The sequence below is a fragment of the Ambystoma mexicanum genome, chromosome 9 (assembly GCF_040938575.1).
Source record: "Ambystoma mexicanum isolate Mex_15411 chromosome 9, UKY_AmexF1_1, whole genome shotgun sequence".
Lineage (NCBI taxonomy): Eukaryota > Metazoa > Chordata > Amphibia > Caudata > Ambystomatidae > Ambystoma > Ambystoma mexicanum.
Window position 1 is genome coordinate 1459106983 of NC_090931.1, and position 24476 is coordinate 1459131458.

Consider the following 24476-nt stretch of genomic DNA (forward strand, 5'->3'; position numbering starts at 1 on the left):
CCTCAAGACCATAGAATCATGGGTTGATCCAGGGAATCGGGCACAACAATGTGTAATGATCCTGTTGGAGTCACACACCATTTGTACATTCAGGGAATGAAATTGTTTTCGGTTGCGGTACTGGGCCTCCATGGCATGTGGGACGACCAATTCCACATGGGTGCAGTCGATGGCACCAATGCAACCCGGTATGCCGGCAAGTGCATGGAATCCCACTTTTGTGTTGGTAATTTCCTGCTCCGAGCGTGGTAGAGAGATGTAGTCGTCTGCGTGCTGCAGGAGGGCATCGAGCACTTGAAATAGTGTCCGTGAGAACAGTGGCTGAGAAATGCCATGCAACTGTCCGACTGTGTGCTGGTAGGTGCCTGTGGCCAGGAAGTGGAGTACAGACACCACCTTCAGTAGGGGTGGGATCGCGGTTGGGCTATCTATCATGCTGACAAGGTCAGCCTGTGTCATGTCCACAATGGCGGCTATGGTGTCCCGGTCCAGACGGTAGAGGGTGTGGATCTGCTCATCAGTGAGGTTGAACGGATGTGCTCGGAGGCGTGGGATTGCGGGCTGCCTGCGTGGTGGTAGTGGCTGTGCTGGCGGCCCTTGCTGGCCCTGCCTTGGCCTCCTCCTCCTCCTGCGTCTCCTTCGTGCGGCCGGTTGCAGTTGGTGTTCGTCTTCTTCTTGGAGTTGGAGTACTTGCAGTGCTATCAGGTCCCCCAGGGCCAACATCGCGAGTCCTGCCGGTAGCATTTCGGTGTGGTTGTGGGAGGAGACTGGCTGTGCAATTTATGTGTTTTCAGGCTGTATGGCCTCCACCTGTGGTGATTCATTCCACCTGTGCAAACTGCTCTCCCCTTTGGCCGAGCACGTCCCGCGCACAACGCTGCAATTCGGGGAATGGCATCTTGCTATTGCAATCATGTATTTGTACCCGATGGCCGTGTAAGATTGGTTGATATGTTCATTCTGCTGTGGTCCCATTGTTTCACATACTATCTGTGCAGTCGCGAACAGACTTGTGAAGGGTCAGTGGAACGTAGTACTCGAGTAACGGTGGGCCCTCATGCATCACTGTACCGAGTTGCAACGACGGGCGGGGCGTCCCATTTGTGGGTGAAGGCAGTTGCCATTTTCACATACTGCCGCACTCGATGGAATAATTAGTGATTTCAAACGGCCACAGATGCCTCTTCGACGTGATGTTGCAAATGAGGAATTCGAAGGGCGGCGCTTTCGGTTTTCAGCTAGCGGCGAGGAAATGCCCACAGGTCTGACTGCAAATATAACGTACTATTGTTCAATGTCCTTGAGACAGGGGCCATGGCGAGGATGCAATGATTGATATGAATAGTTTGGGATGCGCAATAGCGACGTGGGCGAAGAGGCCGGACGTTCCCAAATACATGTTACTTCACTACACTGGAATTACGGCCTGGGGCACTGTGGATTTTGCAGGCTGCATAACGCACAGACTCAATGGATATTTCTAATGTTATGTGAGTAAATATTCAGGCGTTTTAATCCCGGGATGAGGGAATGATGAATGGATGCATGGCCAGGTGATTTGATACAGAGTTTGCCATGTACAGGGCTTCTTGGGATCTATCCGCCTCCCCTACGCTATGTGATGCAGGGCTGCCATAGTGGGACCATCGTCTATCTGGCCTTGTTGAGCCCTCCCTGTCTCGACGCGCCCTCAGACACTTGTGTCCATGCACGTTAACATTCCCATCTGATGGATTCTGTTTTGACAGACGCATGCACAGGTACACTCGTTTGTGATGGTGTTTGCACCTCGATATAGATGGTTATGAGTCGCAAGTGGTTTTGGGGTGGTGATGATCCTTTGGAGTGGGCTAGCATGCATATGGCTGTGGATTTAGTGTGATCATTGAAGTGAGTTGTTCGAATGTAGTTCTGATGGCCATTCTGTTCTTTTTCTTTTCTTTTGGTTGACAGGTATCTCCTCCCCTTTTGCCACTGCCATCTGTATGCCACTCCTGCAGATGGGTTTTACTCCCGACACCTGCTGCTTCGTGTTAATCAGTGGAGCAGCATTACGATCTTATGGGACGATCGCCAATGGCCCACATGCCCTTACGCAGTACTGGTGGCTCGGAGCAACATTTCGGCCTTTCAGCTGGACTAGTGCCTCCCCATTGGGATGGCCCTGCGGTTCTGTGCGCTTCCATGTTGCCTTTTCGTACGTGAATGTGGCTCTGTGTACCATGAGGGAACAGGGCGACACACAAGTAGTGGATGGTCATTTCTTGCGGATGCAGCCCACAATGGTGATAAGTGTTTTGGAGTTCATGGCCTGATGGCTGTATGGGCTTGGTGATTTTGATGTGCATTAAATTTCTATTCTGATTTGGCCCGTGTAGCGTTTTTCTTTGCAAGTGATGTGGCATATGCCTATTTGGGGGGCGATGTATTGTGAGGAGATCTGCATTGGGTTCCAGCTTCGGAGTTTAGTTGCGTGGTACTGTACTGGGCGCGTTTGCCTACGAAGCCCGTGAGGTCAGGGATGGGGGCTGCCAATATGACAGTTTGAATGTTGTCATGCTCAGGGGCGGGGGATTGGGTTTTGTGTAACAGATGCCGGTCAGCCAGGTGGACTGGTGGAATGATGTGATTCTCGGAATATTGCTGGTCACAGGTGCCTGTGTTTGCGTGCGTTTCTTGGTGGGGGACTGTGGTCATGTCCATTGGGATGGCTTCTGTATTCGTGCCATCTGTGCCTTGCAGCTCCCATTGGCCCCTCTTGTGTTTCTTTTGTTCGTTGCCATGCATGGGTGACTTGTACATTTCAATGGTTGCATTGTGACTTCATTGCACCTACGGGGAGTTGTACTTTGTGGGCAGGGAGCGGTGTACAGGCACTCAGTGGGGCCGTTTACGGTTGATTCGCGATGCCGTACTTCTCACCATGGCGGAATGGTACATTCCGCCATGCTTGATGGCGTTAGGTACATGTCCGCTAGGGTCGGAATTGGCGTACCCTTGCGCCATGGTGGTGTTTGCGGTTTCGCATGGCGCGCGCGCGCGTGCTTGGTGCAGTTAGCGTTGGCGTTCACTACGGTGTCGCTAATGGCTTCGTACTTTGCGGTGACGGGTCATAGTCGCACCGAGCGCTATTCGATGGCGGTATTGCATTTCCGCCATCGTTTTCCGAATTCCGCAAGGGTCGTAATGAGGGCCAGTGTCTTCTTCTAGATCGATTCTTCAGATACTGGCTCAACCTCACACTCTGCCTCAGCAGGTGGAGAAGTCACAGGTGTACAATCTTGGGGATGTCCTTGTTGGTAGCACAGGGGTGCTGTCTGTCTTTTTCCTGGAGGTCTTGGGTTTCCCCTTTGCCTCATTCTTTCTAGAAATAGCAGTGAGCAACTCCTGTGGAATGGGAGTGATAGTTTCCTCTACCAACTCCTGTGGAGAGCCTGGACTCTACCAGGTACTTCACTCTGCACACTAACAGGTATTTTGACAATCATATCATTACACTGGATGACAGCTGGTAACTGGGGAAGCATTTGCACAGGGCCTCCAGCTAACTTGGTGAGGCGTTTGGGTGCCTTAGCAACATCCTCCACCTTGAAAAACGATTCATCCACCACAGTTATGCTGGCTCCAGTGTCTCTGATGGCAGGAGTCTCCTGACCATTTACAAGAACACTATCTTTATAATACTCTTTAGTATTATCTGGGATGGAATTATAGACATCTAAATTCTGTTGTTCCCACAAGCCCAGGGACACTAAAGAAACACTAGCTGAGACTCTCACGGTTCATCAGCCAGTAGGTGAAAGTTTCCACTTGCCATAGGGACTTCTTCCTCTCGGGAAAAGGCTAAGGAGACAGCGTGGTCCCCTGAAGGTTTACCCTTGCATCTGGGATCCCCTTTCACATGGTCAGTTGACCCACAAACATAACATTTACCAAATGTCTTAATGAATGGGGGTTTGTTCTGACCTCCATCTGGTTTGGGTCCAGATGGTGCACTAGCCTGATTTGGTTTCCCTTGAGGTTTACCCTTATGTTGTTGTTTGTGCGCCTCTTTTGGATTGGAGGTATTAAAATTCTCTTTTTTGTCTTTCTTTGGTTGTTTCCCCTCATCCTTTTTCTGAGTAGCCCCAGAATCCTTGTGAGTAGCCCTGTTGGCAACCCACAAGTCAGCAGCCTTAGCTAGCTTCTTCGGATCTATCTCCTAAGAATCAGCCAAGTGCTGTCTGAGCTCAGGAGAGCAGACATCAAAAATAGACTCCAACATTACAAGATTTCTCATTCCTTCATATTTGTTTACTCTGTAACCCTTAATCCAACCATCTAAGTTTTTCAAACATTCACATACCCAGGTAGCCAAGGGGTACCATCATGCTTTTGAGGGTCCTAAACCTCTTAAGGTACTGGGAAGGGTTCTTCCAAAATCTAGCAATTAAAGCTAGCTTCACATACTCATAATCCATCCTATCCACCTCCCCCAACTCCATCACAACATCAGATGCAACAGTGGGTAGCCTAGAGAAGAGCAAGGGAAGCAATTGATTCCCTGTGAGACCTTGAATGCCATGGTTATACTCAAACATTGCCAACCAATCCAAAATATCAAGCTTAACCTCATACATACCCATAATTTCTTTAGGCATACGGTGTCTCTTAGGACTGGAAGACCTAGAGGACTCTGGGAAAGAAGCATTTTTAAGAGACAATCTTTTCATTTCTAGTTCAAGATTCAACCCCATTTCTCTGAGTTTCAGTTCTTGATGTTTTCGTTCAGTTTGAGCATTTAAACGTTTGAATTCCAGTTCAAGCCTCATTTTCTCTAGAGCAATGAATTTGGGAGTGTAGGACCTGTGGGGATCCCAGTGGACAAGGGTTGAGGTTGATGAGCAGGCAAGGGAGCGGAGACCTACATTAGGAGACACATCTACTTCTTCCCATTCATCAGTAACAGATACATTATCATCCTCAATACTTTCCACATTTGCTAAGGAGTCAGGCATTTCAGACCCACGCCCTAGACTGGACTCTTTAACAATTTTTCAATCAATTCTTTTCTTTACAAATGTTTCTTAAATAATCAGCAGTGTAACTCAGGAGGGTCTCCTGACTGTGGCTTTCCATATCAGACATGATTAATATTGCTTTTTAGTGATGTTAGCCTTGTGGTTAGTTGATCCAAGGTAATAGCAGTACCCTAAGTGTAATTACTATACTTTTATTCTCACCGCTGTACACCAGTGTTAGTCTTAATTGTGTGTGGTGCATATAATTCTGCCTAACAACGACCTCTCCATGTGCCTCCTCCACAGAACCGGTGACTCCGCGTGCGCGGGAAAGTTGAAGAATCCACCTCACAGACAAGGTCTCAACAAACCTCTCAGTTCTGTTGGTACACACCTTAGCCTCGTTAAGAGGAACCTCAGAACATAGTCTGATCTTAATAGCTCCCCCGAGAGGGGCCTCGAACTGTGGTTCGGTACAGAAATCCTCAACAGAGACCTCAGGGTCTGTGTGGGAAGCTCCTGACAAGGAGACCTCAGAGCGAACTCCGGTACCCAACGCCTCAGCACGACTATGCCAGCATATTAGCACCTCATTAATGAACCTAGGATCGTGATCCAGTATAGGCAGGCCCCTTGCGGAAACCCTCGGAGAAAACCCTGGTACGCCTATTAGGCCTGCGAGGCACCTCAGGGAAAACCCTGGTAGCAGAGCTTTTGAAGCCCCTCCCGGAGCTGGAGGACCCCGGGAAGGAATCCCCTGGCCGGGGTGCTCTGAAACGTAAGGTACCTACCGGGCATCTCTTCTTTCTGCCGATGAAGAGTTGGAAATGCGATGGAGGAACCCTCTGGAAGATCTCCTCCCACCAACGAAGACGAAGCTGAAGTGCCCGGACCGAAAGGGAGTCGCAGAGGAAACACGAGTACCAACGCTGATCCGGTCCCAGACACTCCAAGCAGAGAGAATGGGGATCTGCCCTAGCGAAGCGAAATTCGCATGAGGAACAAGTAGCAAATCCCAAACGATCCGGCATAGAAGGAGGACTATGCGACCGCAGAACCGGAGCAGGAGAGAAGGATAACCTAAAGGAAAAAAGGTCTTCCCGGTGATGCAAGTGCATCCAGCCCCGACCGTGCAGAGAAAATGACTGAAGGGAGATGCGCACGGCAGAGCTAAGGAGAGCGAGGATACAGCCGCGTGCGGTACCCTGCGTAAAAAGAGAAGAAGGACACATTTTTCAATTTGATGCTTTTTTACAAAAGTGCTCCCGTCCCACAGGACGGAATGTCCCAAAAGTATGGAGGAAAGGGGACTGGACGTAGGAGTATTGCTTTTTGATGTTCTTTCCAGAATAGGGTGCCACTTCCTGTCTGTTTTTTTAACGATGAAGTACCTGGAGTATACTCCCTTTCCTCTTGCTAAGGGAGTAACTCTTTCGATGGCTCGTTTTATTAGCATTTGAAGTATCCCATGCTGTAAAACCTGATGGTGCGGGTGAGATTCCTTTATGGGAGGTATCAGGATTTGTGCGCGCTTATACTCCAACAGGTGGCCGTACTGGATTATATCTAGCACCCACCTGTCGTTTGTAATTGTTTGCCACTCGTCGAGGTAGAACGCCATATTTCCCCCCCCACCTGTCTGGCCCTGAGGCAGTCATTGTTGTGCCTTATTTTGCCTACCTCTCTGGGAAGTGGCAGATCTGCGCTTTCGTTGCCATTGATGGTATTCTTTACTGCGCTAGGAGGACTGGTAATTCCGCTTGTAGCCCTGAGAATAATATCCAGGTCTATCATAGATCTTGTTGTATCTAGAGGCTGAGAATCTTGCATAACTTGAGGCTCCTCAAAAGGAGCGAAAGGACCAACTGCCCTGAAGGGCTCTAAGAGACCTAGCCGTGTCCGAGTCAGCCTTCATGCCATTAAGGGCCTCATCAATTTTGTCCCCAAACAAATTTTCCCCTTCACATGGCATATCGATGACTTTGGGCCTCATTACAAGTCCGGCGGTAATCCTCATTACAAGTCCGGCGGTAATCCTGCCGGTGCTGCTGGCGGGTTGCTGCCAGACTTGCAATATTTACTGGCGGCTGGCTTGCCGGATTCACCAGGGGATTACGAGCATGGCGATCCGGGAAGTCAGGTGCTGATAAATTGTTAATGCCCATTCCCATTTGAGTCCCATAGGACACAATGGGAATGGGGATCACGGAAGCACTGGCATCGTGCCAGTGCTCTGTGAAACTCTGTGGGCGGTTGCCGTTCCGTACTCCAGGTCTAACCCTGACAGGCAGGATGGCACCCGCCCGTAGACAAGAAGTGTGCCAGTCCGGTAACAACGGTGCCGGTAGGCGCACCGAAAACCATTGTTACCTGACCGGAACACTCGTAATGAGGCCCCTTGTGTTGTACTTCTTGACAAAAATCGGTGCAACGTAGCCACGCTTGGCATTTTAGGACTACCCCATTGCCAATCTGCTTGTTTCAGCAAGGTCTCCAGCGATATTGATACTGTGATTCGAGGCTTTCTCCCCTTCTCGCACCAGAATAATGGCCTTTTTTTTCTCTGCTGTTCCGTCAAGTGTTGCAATAAAGGAGCCAGACGGTGCCACATCTCACAATAATATTGAGCAGCTATTGCCAGGGCAATCACTGCTTTAACCGCTGTTGCCTCAATGGTGAGAACCTTTTTTCCAAAGGCATCCATTTTCTGGTTTTCATTATCTGACTGAGTGGCACACTTCTGCTGTGTTCGAGCCTTGCGGCTTGCTGCCGCTGAAACAACTGTCTCTGGAGCAGGTTGCGAGGTGAGGCATTTCGGTGTCGTGACTGGAGATTTGAACTTCTTCTTCAGCCTGCCTTTAACCGCCGGCTCTGTAAAAGGATGCTTCAGAGTACAGAGGCCCTCCTGCAAAACGTGATACAGAAAGGGTATTGAAAAGACTGCCTTCCTGCGTTTACCCATCTGGTCGAAGAGGAAACCATCTTTCTTTTCCTCCTCTGTAATCAGACCAAACTCCTGGCATGCCTTAGACATCATGGAGTGAAACGCCCCAATGTCATTTGGAGGCGAAGTTTGAGCCTGGCTACCCTGCGCATCTTGGTCAGGATCTGTGTCCCACGTGTCGACTCTCTGTGGAGATGAGGAGGCGGTGGAACTTGTATCCCTCGAACCAGTGTCCTGGTCTGTGTCAATCAATTCCCCCTCTTATTGCTCTCTCCTACGTGGACTGAATGTATGTGGAGGCGGAGGTCGAGGAGGTGTTTGAATCCTAGGGAGTATGCCCTGGTCCCTAAAGGGAGGGGTTGGATCCCTTTGATGTTGAGGGGTAACTTGATGTTCTCCGTAATACTGAATTGTCTGAGCTTGAGGGAGCGGAAGCCTGGCATCAAGCTGTCTCAAAAGAGACTGCAATGTTGTAAGGACATGCAGGGAAAGCAGGGATTGTAGGTTTATAAGGGGGTATTGTGGATGCATGCCGCCTATTCAAGCAGGTATTGATGGCAGAGTAGGTGTCTGAAACCTTAGAGGTGTGTCTTCCTTCCTAGATGGTCCTTGGATAGGAGGATTGGAAGTTTCTTCTTCAGGATCGGATTCAAAGACACCTGGACATTCCGCTGGTGGAGGCTCAAAATCTGATGTAATCTCATGCTGCAAAATGTCTTCTGGCACGATATCAGAATACTCTATGGGAGATATTCCCTGGGGAGCCTGGCCGTGCTGCATCGTGGCCCCAGTTGGGGCCAAAATACCCTTAGGGGATAATATATTGCCTTCTGTCGATAATTCCGAAATCTCTGACATAGTGGTCGACGTGCGCTTAGGCTTTTCTGCAGACCATTTTTCTTTGGTCGTCGACCAGGTGGTCGTCGACAAGGTGGTGGTCATCAAAGTGGTTGTCGACGAGAGACAAGCCGTAGACCCTGACGAAGATGCCGCCATTGTCGCCGATGGTGCTGGCGTCGGAGTAGACTTCGACGATTTGGCCGTCGACAGGTGTCTCGATGATGACTCGTGACCGGAGGAGGATATTCGAGATTCCGATGAGGAGTAGAGTTTTTTGCCACTCATCAAGGTAGACATTTTTAATGACGACGCCGAGGAGGATTTCGTAGCCGATTTGGCTCTGACTGAGTGGCATCGAAGTAGGAGATCTCCTGGACGGGTCAGCGGATTTTGACGATGGATGAGGGCCTTTCTCCCTCGGTTTGTCCGACAGTGCTTTCATCAACGGGCCCTTGGAAGAGTGTTTGGACCCGGTATGGGACCCTTCACCACTAGCTGGTGGTTTCATTACAGGGAAAGAGTGTTTGGCCTTATCGTGCCCTGAGGATGATTTTGCATCACCTGTCTTCAGTTTTCCGCCACCAGCTCCTCAGATCTGGACTTCTGTCTTGATGGTGACCTCCTGTCAGAGAGAGTGGTTGCTCTCCCACTCTGTGACGAGCCAACCTCAGACGCCGGATAGGCTCCTTCATTGAGCCAGCAGATTAGATGTGGTTTCCTGTCCTTAAAGGTTTTTTGCGAGAAACCCTGGCAAATGTCACAGCTGTCAGCTGGAAAGGTGCGGGTAGAGGCAGTAAAGACATTCCATGTGCCTGTCTCCCTCATACACATATTTTAGGCCGCAAGTGTCGCACGGCCTAAATAAGAACTTCTTAGGTCCTGAAGCTGGAACTGTGTGTATACAGACGTCGGTAGCACAGGATGGTGACATTTGAAGAAAAGTAAATTTTCTAAGAAATGTAATTTTCTCTCAGGAGAGAAACACGAGGAATCCCAACAGCTCAGAAGACAGTTGAAGTCTGAGGGGAAGCTGCTGGGTCACAGCTATACACTAAACGTCCCATTGTTGGGTACCAAAAGCACCCACAACGACATCGATGGGACACTCAAGGTGTCAAGTTTTTCCATAGGAAAATGACTAAGTCAATGTAACTGAGGATTCCCGGCCTGACGACGGGGAATATTCACAGCATGTGAATCCATGAAAGATCCAATGCTGGTTTAGTCCAGTGTTCGAAGAGCTCAAAAGAGAAAAGAGGAAAAGAGTGGGTAGATGGCTGAAAGAACCATCGCAAGCCAATAAGGAATATTGGAAGGATACAGAGAAATGCTACAAAAAGGGCAACATTCAAGCAAAAAATAAACTATTTCATCAACCAGATCACGTCAGCTTCCAATTCTACTAGCAAGTTGTTTGAAATTCTTAAATCACTGGAAAAACCGAAAGCCCTATCTCCTCCCTTTCTCCCATCCCAAGAGGATTATGAAAAGGGGCAAGAGGCTTTCGCTAATAAAATCAAGAAAGCAAGGGAATTGATAACAATAGCGTAAACCATTCCCAAAGCACAGCTAGGCATGACAGTCCCAGATAAATTATAGAACCGCCAAGGACGCTATAATTTCCATCCAATCACCACAGAGGGCATGGTAAAACTGCTTACATCTATGAAACCAACCTCCTGTGCTGAAAATATACTCCCTCCAAAAATAATTCTAGACAATAAAGAAATATTTTCACCTTTCCTTATTAGAATAGCGAATGCCTCCTTTAGAGATAGCACTATACCAGAAAGCATTAAGACAGTCACCATCATGCCCTTGGTGAAAAAACCAGGCTTGGACCAAAAGGACCTGGGAAACATGCACCCCATAACCAACTATAACTTTATTCTTAAAGTTCTGGATAAGGTGGCCACAGCACAACTCCAAACATATGTCGAGGCAATTGACTTATTGCACATTAGACAGTCAGGTTTTAGGGTGGCTCGCAGCACAGAAACAGCAATGCTAGATTTGCAAACGCATATGAGGAGCATCTTGGACAAAGGCAAAACGGGCCTACTTGTGCTACTAGATTTTAGCGCAGCATTTGATCTCCTGGACCATCAACAGCTCCAATGGGCACTGGAGGAGCTGGCTAACTGCTCTAAAGAAGCAACCAGATGGGTGGCTTTTATTTGTAGCTGATAGAAAATCTAAAAACCTTTAGGGAGATAAATTCTCGCAAGAAACCCCCTTCTACTGTAGTGTACCACAGGGTGCTAGTCTGTCACCACTCCTTTTCAATCTCTACCTCAGGTGTCTCTGCATAGTGCTCAATAACATCAGAGCCTTCTTTACGAATTATGCAGATGACACCCAGCTGGTGGTGGAACTGAGTGGCTGCTATATTAACGACAGCACCAGGGTGGCAGCAGTATATAATATCATCGATGCCTGGATGGAAAAGATGAATGGAAGTAAAACAGAGATGATGATCTTCGGATCGCATCAAGCCCAGGCAAAGCGAGGCCGAGATTATGAATCATTTAACATCAAAGATTCTCCTATCCCTGTGGCAGGGAAAGTGAAAACCTTGGGTCTTTTCTTGGAAGCTTCCTTGGGAGCTGAAGCACAGGTCATGTACTTAAACAAAAACTGCTCATACTATCTACGACTACTCAAGGTCATCAACCATACCTGAGTGAGGAAAACTGTGCAATGGTTGCAAGGGCCACCATGCTATCCCGGCTTAATTATGGCAACGCATTACTGCTAGGAGCAAACAAGGGATGCATAACTAAATGCCAAATAATTCAAAATAATGCAGTTAGAATAATTAGAAGAAAAACAAGTACAGATCACATCACCGCCGACAGAGAAGCTCTCTACTGGTTGTCTGTTGAGGACAGGATCCAGTTTAAAATCATGACTCTAGTTCATAGATGCCTCATTTGGAAAGCTCCGGCCTACTGTTTGGCTCCAGATAATGCTCGATCAAATACGACGCTTTATGGGAAAGGGAATGGCCCTTTTAGCCTGAACTGGTATGTATACAGGACCAACCGATCAGAAGGAGCAAGAGAAAGTCAAACACAGGGGAAGCCCTCTGATGTAGCTGTGCCTTGGAGGGGCGGAGCAGTGGGGAGCCGCAGAGCCCGCAGCAACCCCAGAAGGAGAGAACATCAAAGGAGGACGCTGAAGAACCGGCACACTGAATAGTAGGGAAACTGCTGTCAGGACAGAGTGATAGAGACCGTCCGACGTGGTATCGTGACTACTCAGGATCGTGGTGAGCTTGGAGCCTGATCAACAGCGATGAGACCAGAGGACGCGGGAGAGGTGAAATCACCTGTCGGCAGTTTGACCCCGAGCTCAGCAGCACAGCGAGACTCCAGGAGTAGGTCTGCCATAAAGTTGAGACAGAGGAGATGGAGAGACACAGAAACTCACCCACTGGGACGCTAAGCCCCGAAAAGCCACCCAAGTCGAGTGAAGGAACCGGTGTAGAACAGAGGGGTGGGGGGGTGGTCGGCCGGGACTACATGCATTAAGTGAATGAAGTTCCAAAAGCTACAATATTGACTTTGCAGCATTGAAAAAGCCTGAACACATATTTTGGGAGAAACCAAGGAAAGTTGTTAAACAGGAAGATATGCACTGGGAAACATCGAGAAAGTCACCCAGTATACTTGCTAGTAAATACCTGATAGATTTTGAAAGATGCTCTGAACCAAGTTCAGGTATCAATGCAAGGAATCTGAAAAAGATAGAGGGGAGCCCAGTAGAGAGGCCCGAGGAGTGGTGGCGTCCCACCACTATTAAGGGTATACCAAACCCCAACCAAAGGTGAGGCGAGTACACAGTGTCTGAAAGACTAAAAGTAAGAGGACAAATTGTAAGAGATGACATCAAGAAAACCAATAAGGTGAATATTGAGAACAATGATAGGTCTTGTGCACTCTGGAATAGCAGACCTATGAACATATTTCAGGAGCCACAGGAGCTCATGAAAAAGACACTGTGAACCAGGAAGAATAGTCTGGGGTTACTTTTTTCAACTTGTGATCTTATCAGACTTATTATATTTAAAAAAACTGAAATAAAGCTCCAAGACATTTGGCTAAAGGGAAGATACCAGAAGATGCACATTTTGGCAAAGCCTTAGTTGTTACTTCTAGTGGTACGGTCAGTTAGAAGTAGTTTTTGGACTGAGGACATTTTTTCTGTGGCCTTTTGACGACAGACGAGCACCTTTAGTTAGTTTGGTTAGGTAGGGAAAGTCTCTCTGGCAATAGGACAAGATACTTCTTTTTCCTATCATTTAAATAAACCAATTTAAAATGTCCAAGGTGTGTCTGACTCCTTCACACCCACCACATTGTATAGAAATAAGTTAATATATTTACATGTCTATTTGATGAAACACTGTTAATGGAAACCTGGGTGAATGAGGTGCATCCATACTGCAACTAATTATTGAAAATATTTTGCAGAATCCAGTCTTTAATCGAAGAACAATACCTGATCTGCATGGCAAATTGTGGCTACTAAATTGGATGATGCAGCGGGCTCCATGTTGGAGCATATTAGAGGAACTACGTTGGAAACTATTACCAGGATTTAAAAATAAATAAAATGTAGCTGTATGAAATAATAAGCATTGTCAAAGCCAACAGTTTTGTCTTTTGTGTAGGTATAGGCTGAGCATTTCTATGGCAATTCCATAATGATACTACATGGCCATAATGTAGCAATAGCTGGCACATGGTTCTAGTACCTTGGTATCTTTTGACAGTGCCTGGAAAATACCTATCTAATGCCTATACCGAAGCCCAAATTGTTGGATTCGCCAATGCTAGTTTGTAACACACTTTCTCTGCAATGACAGATGCAATGATGCCCATACTGCTTACATGTCAAGTGGCTGAAGGAAGGGATTCTTGGTTAACACCTTTTAATTACACCAGAAGCTGGTTTATAGCTGTGAGTACACCATTACCGTTCAGAATGCTGCTCAGAAAGCACAGAGCTAGCTCAAAGAGATCCCAGGGCATGTGTTTTGAGAGGTGATGGGTAGGAAGTGGGTGGGAATGGCCATGAGCTTCAATGGTGAGAACCTTTTTTCCAAAGGCATCCATTTTCTGGTTTTCATTATCTGACTGAGTGGCACACTTCTGCTGTGTTCGAGCCTTGCGGCTTGCTGCCGCTGAAACAACTGTCTCTGGAGCAGGTTGCGAGGTGAGGCATTTCGGTGTCGTGACTGGAGCTTTGAACTTCTTCTTCAGCCTGCCTTTAACCGCCGGCTCTGTAAAAGGCACAGGCTGTGTGCCCCTCATCATATTCCATCTACAATCTTCACTTCTCATGACAATTGTTTTGGCTTATAGGCAACGTTAACAGCCAAAGCAAAGAAATGACATCTTATTCATATAATAACAAGGATACACTGGTTGTAGAATCACATTTAACATACTAACTTCATTATTCAACAATCTGCGTAGTAAGACCCTGGAATATGTGAAGATCAAAAGCTCAATTTATCAGCCATAAGAGACTTTGCACTCTATATCAGAAATTAATCTATTTGTTCCAAAAATACCTATCGAAATCTCACCCGACCCCCAAAAACAAAAGAAAAAAAAAACACTTCTGATTTATAAAGATATTAAACACTATATTGTATCTATGAAACATAGGCGTTGATAGATAGAACACACATCCTACATGTGACAGGAAGGGATTTTGCCCACAGCATATGCTCATCTTCTTTCACAGACGTACCTTTGAGCCAGATGATCCGGGGTGCTGGGCTCGCTGCTGGCAGACAGCACAGCGTCACTGATTCACCCTCTAGTAGCACCTGGTCCTTTAGCTTGATGTGGAAAACTGGTGGGAAATCTGAGGGAGCGGAAGCACAGAAAAATAAATACATCTAAGGATCATTATAAAAGCCGTAGAAAAGTATAAAAAAATATGGGTGCTGAAGGGGTCTCAGACAGCGTACACATTTGCCATGGAGTACCAGTAGCGGTCCCAAAAAATACTCACCTGTCAAAAAATATCCAGAAACCCTTTGACATCTGATTCTCTACACTACCTTTATGAGGATTGTAGGCAATAGGACCCACAGGGGGTATAGGTCTGACAGACATGGGCTCTACAGGCAAACACAGGTATCATGACATTTCGTGAAGGGATGTTTTGGATGTAATTCCCATGTGATTTGGATATTTTAGAAGGGATCACCAGTTCATTTGATTATTTAGGAAAGTATTACTAGTTGGTTGTTATATATTAAAGCGATCACCCGGTGATTAGAATATTTCATAACGGCAAACCTTATATATGGAAGAGATCATCAAGTAATTTCAATATTTTTAAGGGGATCACTGGGCAGACAACTACATTGGGTAACAATAGCAGCTATTACTAATGTGCCTTCAAAAGGGAAGAATCTGTCGGTAAGGAATACTTAAAATATTGACATTATTATTGTGTTGATATTTACGAAACAATATTTTGTTATTCATTTATGTAGCATGATCCTAGCTGCGAAGCAGTGATGGTTGCACAGTAAAGGGGTATATATGATTGGTTATTTATAACACGCTTAATACCCAGAGGTTTCTAAGCGCGTAAACCGAACCTGTGTTGTTCCGTGACGTCTTGCTTCCAAGGCGAGCATGTTGCACCTGAGCTATCCTCCTTTCTTTAATGTTATCAGTGTATTGTATTTATTGCTGAGTTTCTGGACCTCAGCGATGATAGTACCCATTTTTCAAAAAAGGGGTCATAGTTTGGCTGAAAACTATTGCCCAATATAGCTTATCAACTGTTTGGCAAAGATGAACAGCAAGATACGTTTTGCAAGGCTTAATGACTGGCATGTGACAACATTTTATTATAAAGGAAAAGATGGATTTGGGAAGAATAAAGGTACAAACGAGCAATGCTTTTTTTCTGTGTGAAAGAATATCTACATCCAAAGGAAAATGTTCCTTTACTTAGACTTTGCCGATTTCAAAACATTTGACGGGGTGAATAGGACAATGTTTGGGAAAATTCGAACAGATAAAGGAATTTTGCCTGTTCTCCTTATCACAATAAAGTTATTCCATACTAAAAAGGAGTTGGCAGAGTAAGATGTGGCACTGGGGAATAGGGCGTAGACGATTTTGATATAAAAAAGTACATAAGGAAGGGCAGCATGCTGGCCTCTCTCCTGTTTTCACTATATTTAGATGAACGTGCTCACTTAGCCCAAGGTCTAGATTGCGTCCCCCGGTGAATGCAAATAGCAGAATAGGAATTTTGCTATACGCTGATGAGGTGGTGTTGCTTTCACAATCGTTGTCCAGTATAAGTGAAGAACTTGATATATTAGAGCAATGCCACACATTTCTATCTTTGTATTGGTCCAGACAGGTCACAAAAAATTCACAAAATTGCAGGCTGCTGGTAGTTTACTAGAAACTTATCGTCACACCAGAAGAATTTTCCAACACATTTTTGAAAGACAGCCACTAAGGTAAAACTGTTATTTAGAGTGGTCTTTCCTGTAGACAATATATATTCGAAATAATGATAATGTATATGTTAACTTCATTTAAAAAAGCGAGCTCCCAGCAATAATGCAAGGGATTGAAAACATGTCGGGCAGCGTTTTTAGGAATCTTCACTATACCCATCAGTGTTGAAACAATGCACTTTAGATCATAATCCTTTAAATAATTCAGATTCATGAGTATAGACATTTATGTATTCGTTTTTTTGTGCTAGGTCATCACATGGCGGTTTTATCTGTGTAACTTTCAAGGTTAGGCCAGTCATAGCTGACACCCATAACATTTGTCATCATTGATCTATGTCTACAACAATCAATCCACATTCTTTTGTCAAATGATGTATTTCTACATGTATTTATTAAAGCAATGTTTTTATCAGAGCAATTGGGTTGCAATTCAGTACATATATGTCCAAGGCACATTTGTTTTTCTTACGACAATTTTTGAAAGTAATGGTAAGAGCTTGGTAATAACTAGGGTCATCTGTTGATGTTGTTCATCGAACTTGATATATTAACCAGATTTTGCACAAATAATAGTTTAACTGTTAATAACCACCTACCATCTAATAAAAAGAACTAAGGTTTGTCTTAAGCTTACTAATGAGCCTATTAAACAAGTCAATTACATGGTTTACCTTAGTCTGAGATTGAGAGTAGACCAAGTGGTGCTAAGTAAATGTACTTAACTTTTTCACAAAGAGCGGAAGCCACATTACATTTTTTCGAGTAGATTTGGTGACAATGCAATAGCTCCAGCTGTTAAGGTGCACAAAGCACAGGTCTGCAGTGCGACTTTGTATGGGGCTTAATTCTGGGTGAATGCCCCAATTACCCATCTACAAACAAGCAAAAACTGTTTCTGAAGAAAATACCAGGGTTACCCAATAGTGCACCCACGGTGCATTTATACCCTAAACTTGGTTTGCGTCCACTTACGAGGTGAATATAAAGCCTATTATATTTTGGCTGGACCTTAACTTAGTTGAATCCACAGAACAACCAATATGGAAGGGGAGCAGGTACATAAGGAATACTCTGAATTAGACCTGACGAGGTTTTGGAATAAAAATGGAACGAACTATGAAGACTCACGTGATACTGTAATAAATACATTTAAAGATTGTTTTTTAAGTTCCTTTTTAAATAGTAAACCCCTGGGAATGTTTACCTTACATTATTTACAATTTAAAACGACCTGGGGGTTGTAAAAAAATACTTTACCTGGTTAACAGACCCGAGGAAAAGAGTATTTTTAATGAAATTCTGTTTTCTGCATCTTTTACAGCCAAATGAAATGCAACTCATACAGACAAATGTCCGAATTGTATTGACACTCTATTTTGTTTTTTAATAACAAGTTTTATTGGGTTTTTGTGCATGTATACAGAACAATCAATATCCAATCAAAACAAAGAAAATGAAAGTGAAGATAAACATAACGATAAACATAATTTGCATAGTTATGAATAAGGCATTGCGCATGGAAACTGACAACTGTGTGGGCGCGCATCCACTACGGATAGATACACATATACAAGACCAGCTGCATTATTGTCTTGGCTACACAACCGGATGTTGACGAGACATTTCGCTATGTTAAGTCCTGGCTTGATGGCAGGGCTACGTGATGTAGTTCATTCGCCCAAACACTGCGTGTTCATACTACTTGTTCCCATTTTCCCCATATTTTATCCACCTTGCCAGGGCTGCCCTGTGCTTGATATACTCGACGTTCCATCAGGCTAACAGCATCCACGTCCGCGGACCATTGGTCATAGCTTGGGCAGATTTCTGATCCCCACAATTGTGCAATGCTTCGTTTGGCGATCCCTGCGGATGTTGAAAGCAGCAGCTTTTCGAAGTGGGACAGTTCACCTTCCTCTTCAATACCTAGGAGGAGAAGTTTGGGGTCATTAGGTATCGGGCGGCCCATGATCCTCGAGAGTCTATTAATACATTGGCCCTCATTACGACCCTGGCGGAAATCAACTGACATGACCGCCATAGCGTAAATAGCGTTTCCGCCACTGCACGATGGAGGAAAGTGCGGCTAATTCTGACCCATCGGGCACGAGCATTACGCCATGGCGGAAGTGCAAAGTCCGCGATGGCGGAAATGACCCCAAAACGCCCCTTACCGCCGTCGTACGTCGCCCTAGGTGCAATTCCGCCACCCATCTTAGCGGTCACCGTAATGAGCGGTCAGCGCAAAATACGGTCACCGTAAATATACGGAAACGGAAGTAAAAACATGGGGCCGGAACGGGAAACAACACGCCGTACACCTATAAAATCAGAATCCCAACACAACCATTAAAAATCCGACCCTTGAGACACATCCCAACCCGTTAGCCACCCCAGTTAAAAAAATAAATATGGGAAAAGTTGCTAAAAAAGCGTGCGACCGCAAGCGGCAGGTCCACTTCTCCCACGAGGAACTCACCGTGCTCACAGAGACCCTCCAGGAGAACGCTGCCGTCGTCTTCTCGACGCAAATGACCAGGACGGCACTTGCGAACAAGAAGGCCATATGGGCGCTGGTGGCACAGCGGGTAAGTGCGGTGGGGACCGCACCCCGCAACCCACAGCAATGCAGAAAGCGATGGGACGACCTACGGATACGCGTCCGGAGCATACTCTCTGCCAACCGGAACATTGCCACAGCTACCGGGGGAGGATCGGAATCACCCATCAAGTTGACCCCCTGGGAAGAAATCTGTGCCTCCACCATTGGAATGGAGAGCATAGAGGGAGTCGGAGGGATGGAGAAAGGAGTGCAGACATCAGAAGAATCAGGTAGGTGGCCCAAATGAAACTATGCCAAATCCACAATTACCAACCATGTGAAGTACCATGTGTCCCCATAGTGCACTAGAAACACATGTCCAGGAGAACGACCACATACATTGCCATGACAGCGCCCCTTAAAAGTCAGATTAAATAAATAAATATTTGAAAATCCCAAAAACACACTCTACATGTGCAGCATGCACACCCTAACTGCAGACTGCAAAATAACTGCATCCCCAATGCACACAAAAATGAGACCACCTCCAAGGCCCTGACCCAAATCACCCCCAGGTACCACCCCAATGCATGTGATACAATTGCCATTACAATTACCACAGACCCATGAATAATGCTCGCCCTCCTTTACTCCACCACAGGGTCCGATTCCAACGACGAGCTTCAGGACACCCCTACCAGCACACCTGCAAAGAGGGCCAAGACCAACGGCCAAAGACCCTCCACCTCAGCTGCACAGATCAAGACACGGCATCAGCACAAATCGAGTGGCAGCACACTGGAGGGGCATCAACAGGCACCCCAGCAGCCAGCATGTCCACAACAGCAGCACCACAGGTCCCCCCAATGGATGCCACAGAAGGCACTGCTTCTGGTGGCAGCAGCACCACAGGTGACACTGCATACATGCCAGCATGCTCCGACACAGAAAACGGTGCTGCCGAAGTAGGACACATCCATGACCTGTCTCAATCCCCCTGTTTGTATCATCCCGTACACCATGAGGAAACCACGCAGGGGAACCCACAAGACGACGACTGGCCAACCCCCACAAGGCCTGTTGCAAGGCAACATGAGGCGTCCAGCCCCTCTGTGACACCACCGCAAATGGGCATGGCCCAGCAGAGGCAACAGTCCCTCGAGCAGATGATAGTGCAACAGCAGCAAATGGCCACGCTCCTCAAGGAGCATGCTGATGAATGTGGGGGTTCTAAGGCAGCCATTGAAACATCTACAGAGACACTTAGGGCAGAAATGGAGAGAAGTACCGAGAGCCTGAGGGGACAAATGGAGAGAAGTACCGAGAGCCTGAGGGGACAAATGGAGAGAAGCACCGAGAGCCTGAGGGGGGAACTGCATGCGACGTCCAAAGACGTATGTGGTGAACTTGCCGCTGTGCGCCGTGTGCTCACTGAGCTCTCACAAACCCTTAGGGACATGCATGGACGTGAGCAGGCAGAGACATCATCCGTTGCAAGTTCCGTCCAGGGCAGCCCCCAACGTAGATCTGGGAGGAACCGGCGCTCCACAGGCAGGGGTGCCCCTGATACCCGGAGAGGGGGCTTGCAATAGCGTCTGCCCACTGACAATGAGCGTCATTGGACACTGGTGTTCGGGGGGGGTAGGAGGGTGGAGGGGGTGTGTTGTGCTTCTTTTGGGTGGCGGTTCGATTGGGTGTGTAATGTCATTTCACATCTGCAATACAATTCTTTATATTCATCCAATGAGATGTGTGGACATTGATCTCTGTGTACGAGGCCTATCTTGGCGTACAGTCCACATTGTGCATGTTCCAGACACACACAGTGCCACAAGTTCCGTGTCCATGTAACAGCCACCAGGCGTGAGTGCTAGAAGCATGCATCTATGAGATTCTGACGTAATTCACGGGCCTCCTGTGCCTCGCGGACCCCTTGAGGTGCTGCCACATCCCCACCCTCATCATGACCATCTTCAGGTGCTAGCAGTTCTGCGTCGGGGGGCATGGCCACATTCCTACGTACGCACATGTTGTGTAGCATGACACATGCCATGACCATCTTTGCCACCTTCTCATGGCGGTACAGGAGTGCCCCGCCAGACCTGCTGAGGCAGCGGAAACGAGCCTTCAGTAGGCCGAATGCCTGTTCTATGACCACACGGGTACGTGAGTGGGCATGGTTGTAGTCCTCCTCATGCTGGTCCTGTGGGTTCCGGATTGGTGTAAGGAGCCATCTCTTCAGTGGATACCCGCAATCACCTGTATGTGGACAAGAAAGGATGTTTGTGGAATGTCATTGCTACGTACGCACCCCTCCCCTTCCTGCCAGGTCATTCACGCATCACCTACCCCACATACTCATGCATTAAATGAGACTCACCGAGTAGCCAGGATCGGCGCCCTGCGTGTCGCTCCATGTAGCGTGGTATTCTAGAGTTCCGCAAGACCATAGAATCATGTGTTGATCCTGGAAATCGGGCAGAACAATGTGTAAATATCCTGTTGGAGTCACACACCATTTGTACATTGATAGAATGATATTGTTTCCGGTTGCGGTACTGGGCCTCCATGGCATGTGGGACAACCAATTCCACATGGGTGCAGTCGATGGCACCAATGCAACCCGGTATGCCGCCAAGTGCATGGAATCCCACTTTTGTGTTTGTAAGCTCCTGCTCCAAGCGTGGTAAAGTGATGTAGTCGTCTGAGTGCTTCAGGAGGGCATCAAGCACTTGGAATAGTGTCCGTGAGAATAGTGGCTGTGAAATGCCATGCAACTGTCCGACTGTGTGCTGGTAGGTGCCTGTGGCCAGGAAGTGGAGTACAGACACCACCTTCAGTAGGGGTGGGATGGCGGTTGGGCTATCTATCATGCTGACAAGGTCAGCGTGTGTCATGTCGACAATGGCGGTTATGGTGTCCCGGTCCAAACGGTAGAGGGTGTGGATCTGCTCAGCTGTGAGGTTGAACGGATTAGCTCGGAGGCGTGGGATTGCGGGCTGCCTGCGTGGTGGTAGTGGCTGTGCTGGTGGGGCTTGCTGGCCATGCCTTGCCCTCCTCCTCCTCCTCCTGCGTCTCCTCTGTGCGGCCGGTTGTTGTAGTAGTTGGCGTTCGTCTTCTTCTTGAAGTTGGAGTACTTGCAGTGCAATCAGGTCCCCCAGGCCCAACATCGCTAGTCCTGCCGGTAGCATTCTGGAGTGGGTGTGGTTGTGGGAGGGGTTTGGGTATGCAATTTATGTGTTTTCAGGCTGTATAGCCTTCACCTGTGGTGATTCATTCCACCTGTGTCAGCTGCAATGCCTTTCGTGCGAGCACGTCCCGCACACGACGCTGCAATTCGACGCATGGCATCTTGCATTTGCATTCATGTTCTTAATCCCGAAGGCTGTGGAATATTGGTTTATATGTTAATTCTGCTATGGTCCCATTGTTGCACATACGATATTTGCATTCGCGAGCAGACTTGTGAAGGGTCAGTGGAATGTAGTGCTCGATCAACGGTGGACCCTCATGCAGCACTGTACCGACGTTCACCGACGGCGGGGAGTCCCATCAGTGATTGAGGCCAGTTACCATTTTCACACACAGCCGCACTGCATAGATGTATTTGTGAATACAAGCGTTCACAGATGCCTTTTCAACGTGATGTTGCAAATTAGGAATTCGAAGGACAGCGCTTTCGGTTTTCAACTAGCGGCGTGGAGACGCCCACAGGTCTGACTGGAAATGTAACGTTCTATTGTTGAATGTCCTTGGGACAGGGCCCATGACGGGAATGCAATGATTGATATGATTTGAATGGGATGCGCTATAGCGTAGTGGACGATAAGGCAGGACGTTCCCAAATACATGTGACTTCACTACACAAGGAATCCGGGCAGGAGCACAGTGGAATTTGAAGGCTGCATTACGCACATACTCAATGGAAATTTCGAATGTTATGTGAGTGAATATTCAGGCGTTTTCATTACGGGATGAGGGAATGATGAATGGATGCATGGAAAGATGATTTAATTGGGAGTCTGCCATGTACATGGCTATTTGGAATCTATCCCCTTCCCCTGCGCTATGTGATGCAAGGCTGCCATAGTGGGACCATCGTCTGTCTGCCCTTGTTGAACCCTCCCTGTCTCGACGCGCCTTCAATCACTTGTGTCTATGCACGTTGATGATCCCATCTGATGGATCCTGTTCTGACAGGCGCATGCACACAGACACTCGTTTGAAATAGTGTATTCACCTCGATTTGTGTCGTAATGATTCGCAAGTGATTTTTGGGTGCAATTGATCCTTATGAGTGGGCTAGCATGCATATGGTTGTAGGTTTGGTGTGTTGAATGAAGTGAGTAATACATATGAAGTTCGGATGCCCATACTATCTTTATTTTCATTTGGGTGACAGGTATCTCCTCCCCTTCTGCCGCTGCCATCTGTACGCCACTCCTGCAGATGGCTTCTACAGTCGACACCTGCAGCTTCGAGTTAATCAGTGGAGCACCATTACGATCTTATGGGACGATCGCCAATGGCCCACATGCCCTTACGCAGTACTAGTGGCTAGGTGCAGCATACCTAGCTTCCAGCTGGACTAGTGCCTACTTCATGGGACGGGCCTGCGGTCCTAGGCGCTTCCATGTTGCGTTTTTGGACGTGGATGTAGCCCCTGTGTGCCATGAAGGTACAGGGCGTCACACATGGGGAAGCTGGTCATTTATTGCGGATGCAGCCCACAGTAATGCTGATCATTTGTGAGTTAATGCTCAAATGGCTGTATGGCTTGGTGATTTGGATGTGCATTAAATTTATATTCAGATATTAACTGTGTAGCGTTATTCTTTGCTAGTAATGTGGCATATTCCGATTTGTGGCGCGATGTATTGTGAGGTGTTCTGCATTGGGTCCCGGCTTCTGGGTACAGTTGTGTGGTACGTGCTTATGCTGATGGTTGGTTTGACTACTGGCATGTGTACAGGGCTGGTGCAGTCTCCCTCAGGTTACTGCTTTGACTGTTGGTTTACACTGGTGGCAAGCGATGGGGGACTGTTGTTGTTTTGTGTCATGGAATTTTCAGTTCATTTTGGTGTACTTGCACCTTCAGATGCCTGTGCTGCATCAGTACGGCAATGGTGTGTTGCCAATTGTGGATGGCCACTCACAGGGCACTTGGGGCCCCTGCATGCATTTGTTCGTTGGCATGCATGGGTGACTTGTACATTTCACTGGTTGCATGGTGTGACTGCATTGCGCCTACGAGGAGTTGTGCAATGTGGCCAGGGAGTGGAGTACAGGCACTCAGTAGGGCCATTACGGTTGGTTCGCGATGCCGTAGTTCTCGCCATGGCGGAATGGTACTTTCCGCCATGCTTGATGGCGTTAGGTGAATGTCCGCTGGGGTCAGCATTCGCGTACCGTTGCGCCATGGCGGATATTGCGGTTTTGCACGGCGCGCGTGCGCGTACTTGGTGCAGTTATCGTTGGCGTTCACTACGGTGTCGCTAATCGCATCGTACTTTACGGTGACGGGTCATGATCGCAACGGGCGGTATTCGATGGCGGTATTACATTTCCGCCATCGTTTTTCGTATTCCGCCAGGGTCGTAATGAGGGCCATTGTCTCCAAAAGTATTGTATTTGCGC

General features: G+C 47.3%; 1 protein-coding gene across 4 annotated transcripts in view; it reads right to left on the reverse strand.

Moving 5' to 3' along the window:
• SPEG (striated muscle enriched protein kinase) overlaps positions 1–24476 on the reverse strand; it is a 2620794-nt gene that overhangs the window by 422093 nt on the left and 2174225 nt on the right. For all 4 annotated transcript variants that reach the window (XM_069616880.1, XM_069616879.1, XM_069616881.1 and 1 more), the window contains one exon: positions 14548–14664. In XM_069616880.1, the coding sequence (XP_069472981.1) occupies positions 14548–14664 (117 nt within the window). The remainder of the gene's footprint in view (positions 1–14547; positions 14665–24476) is intronic.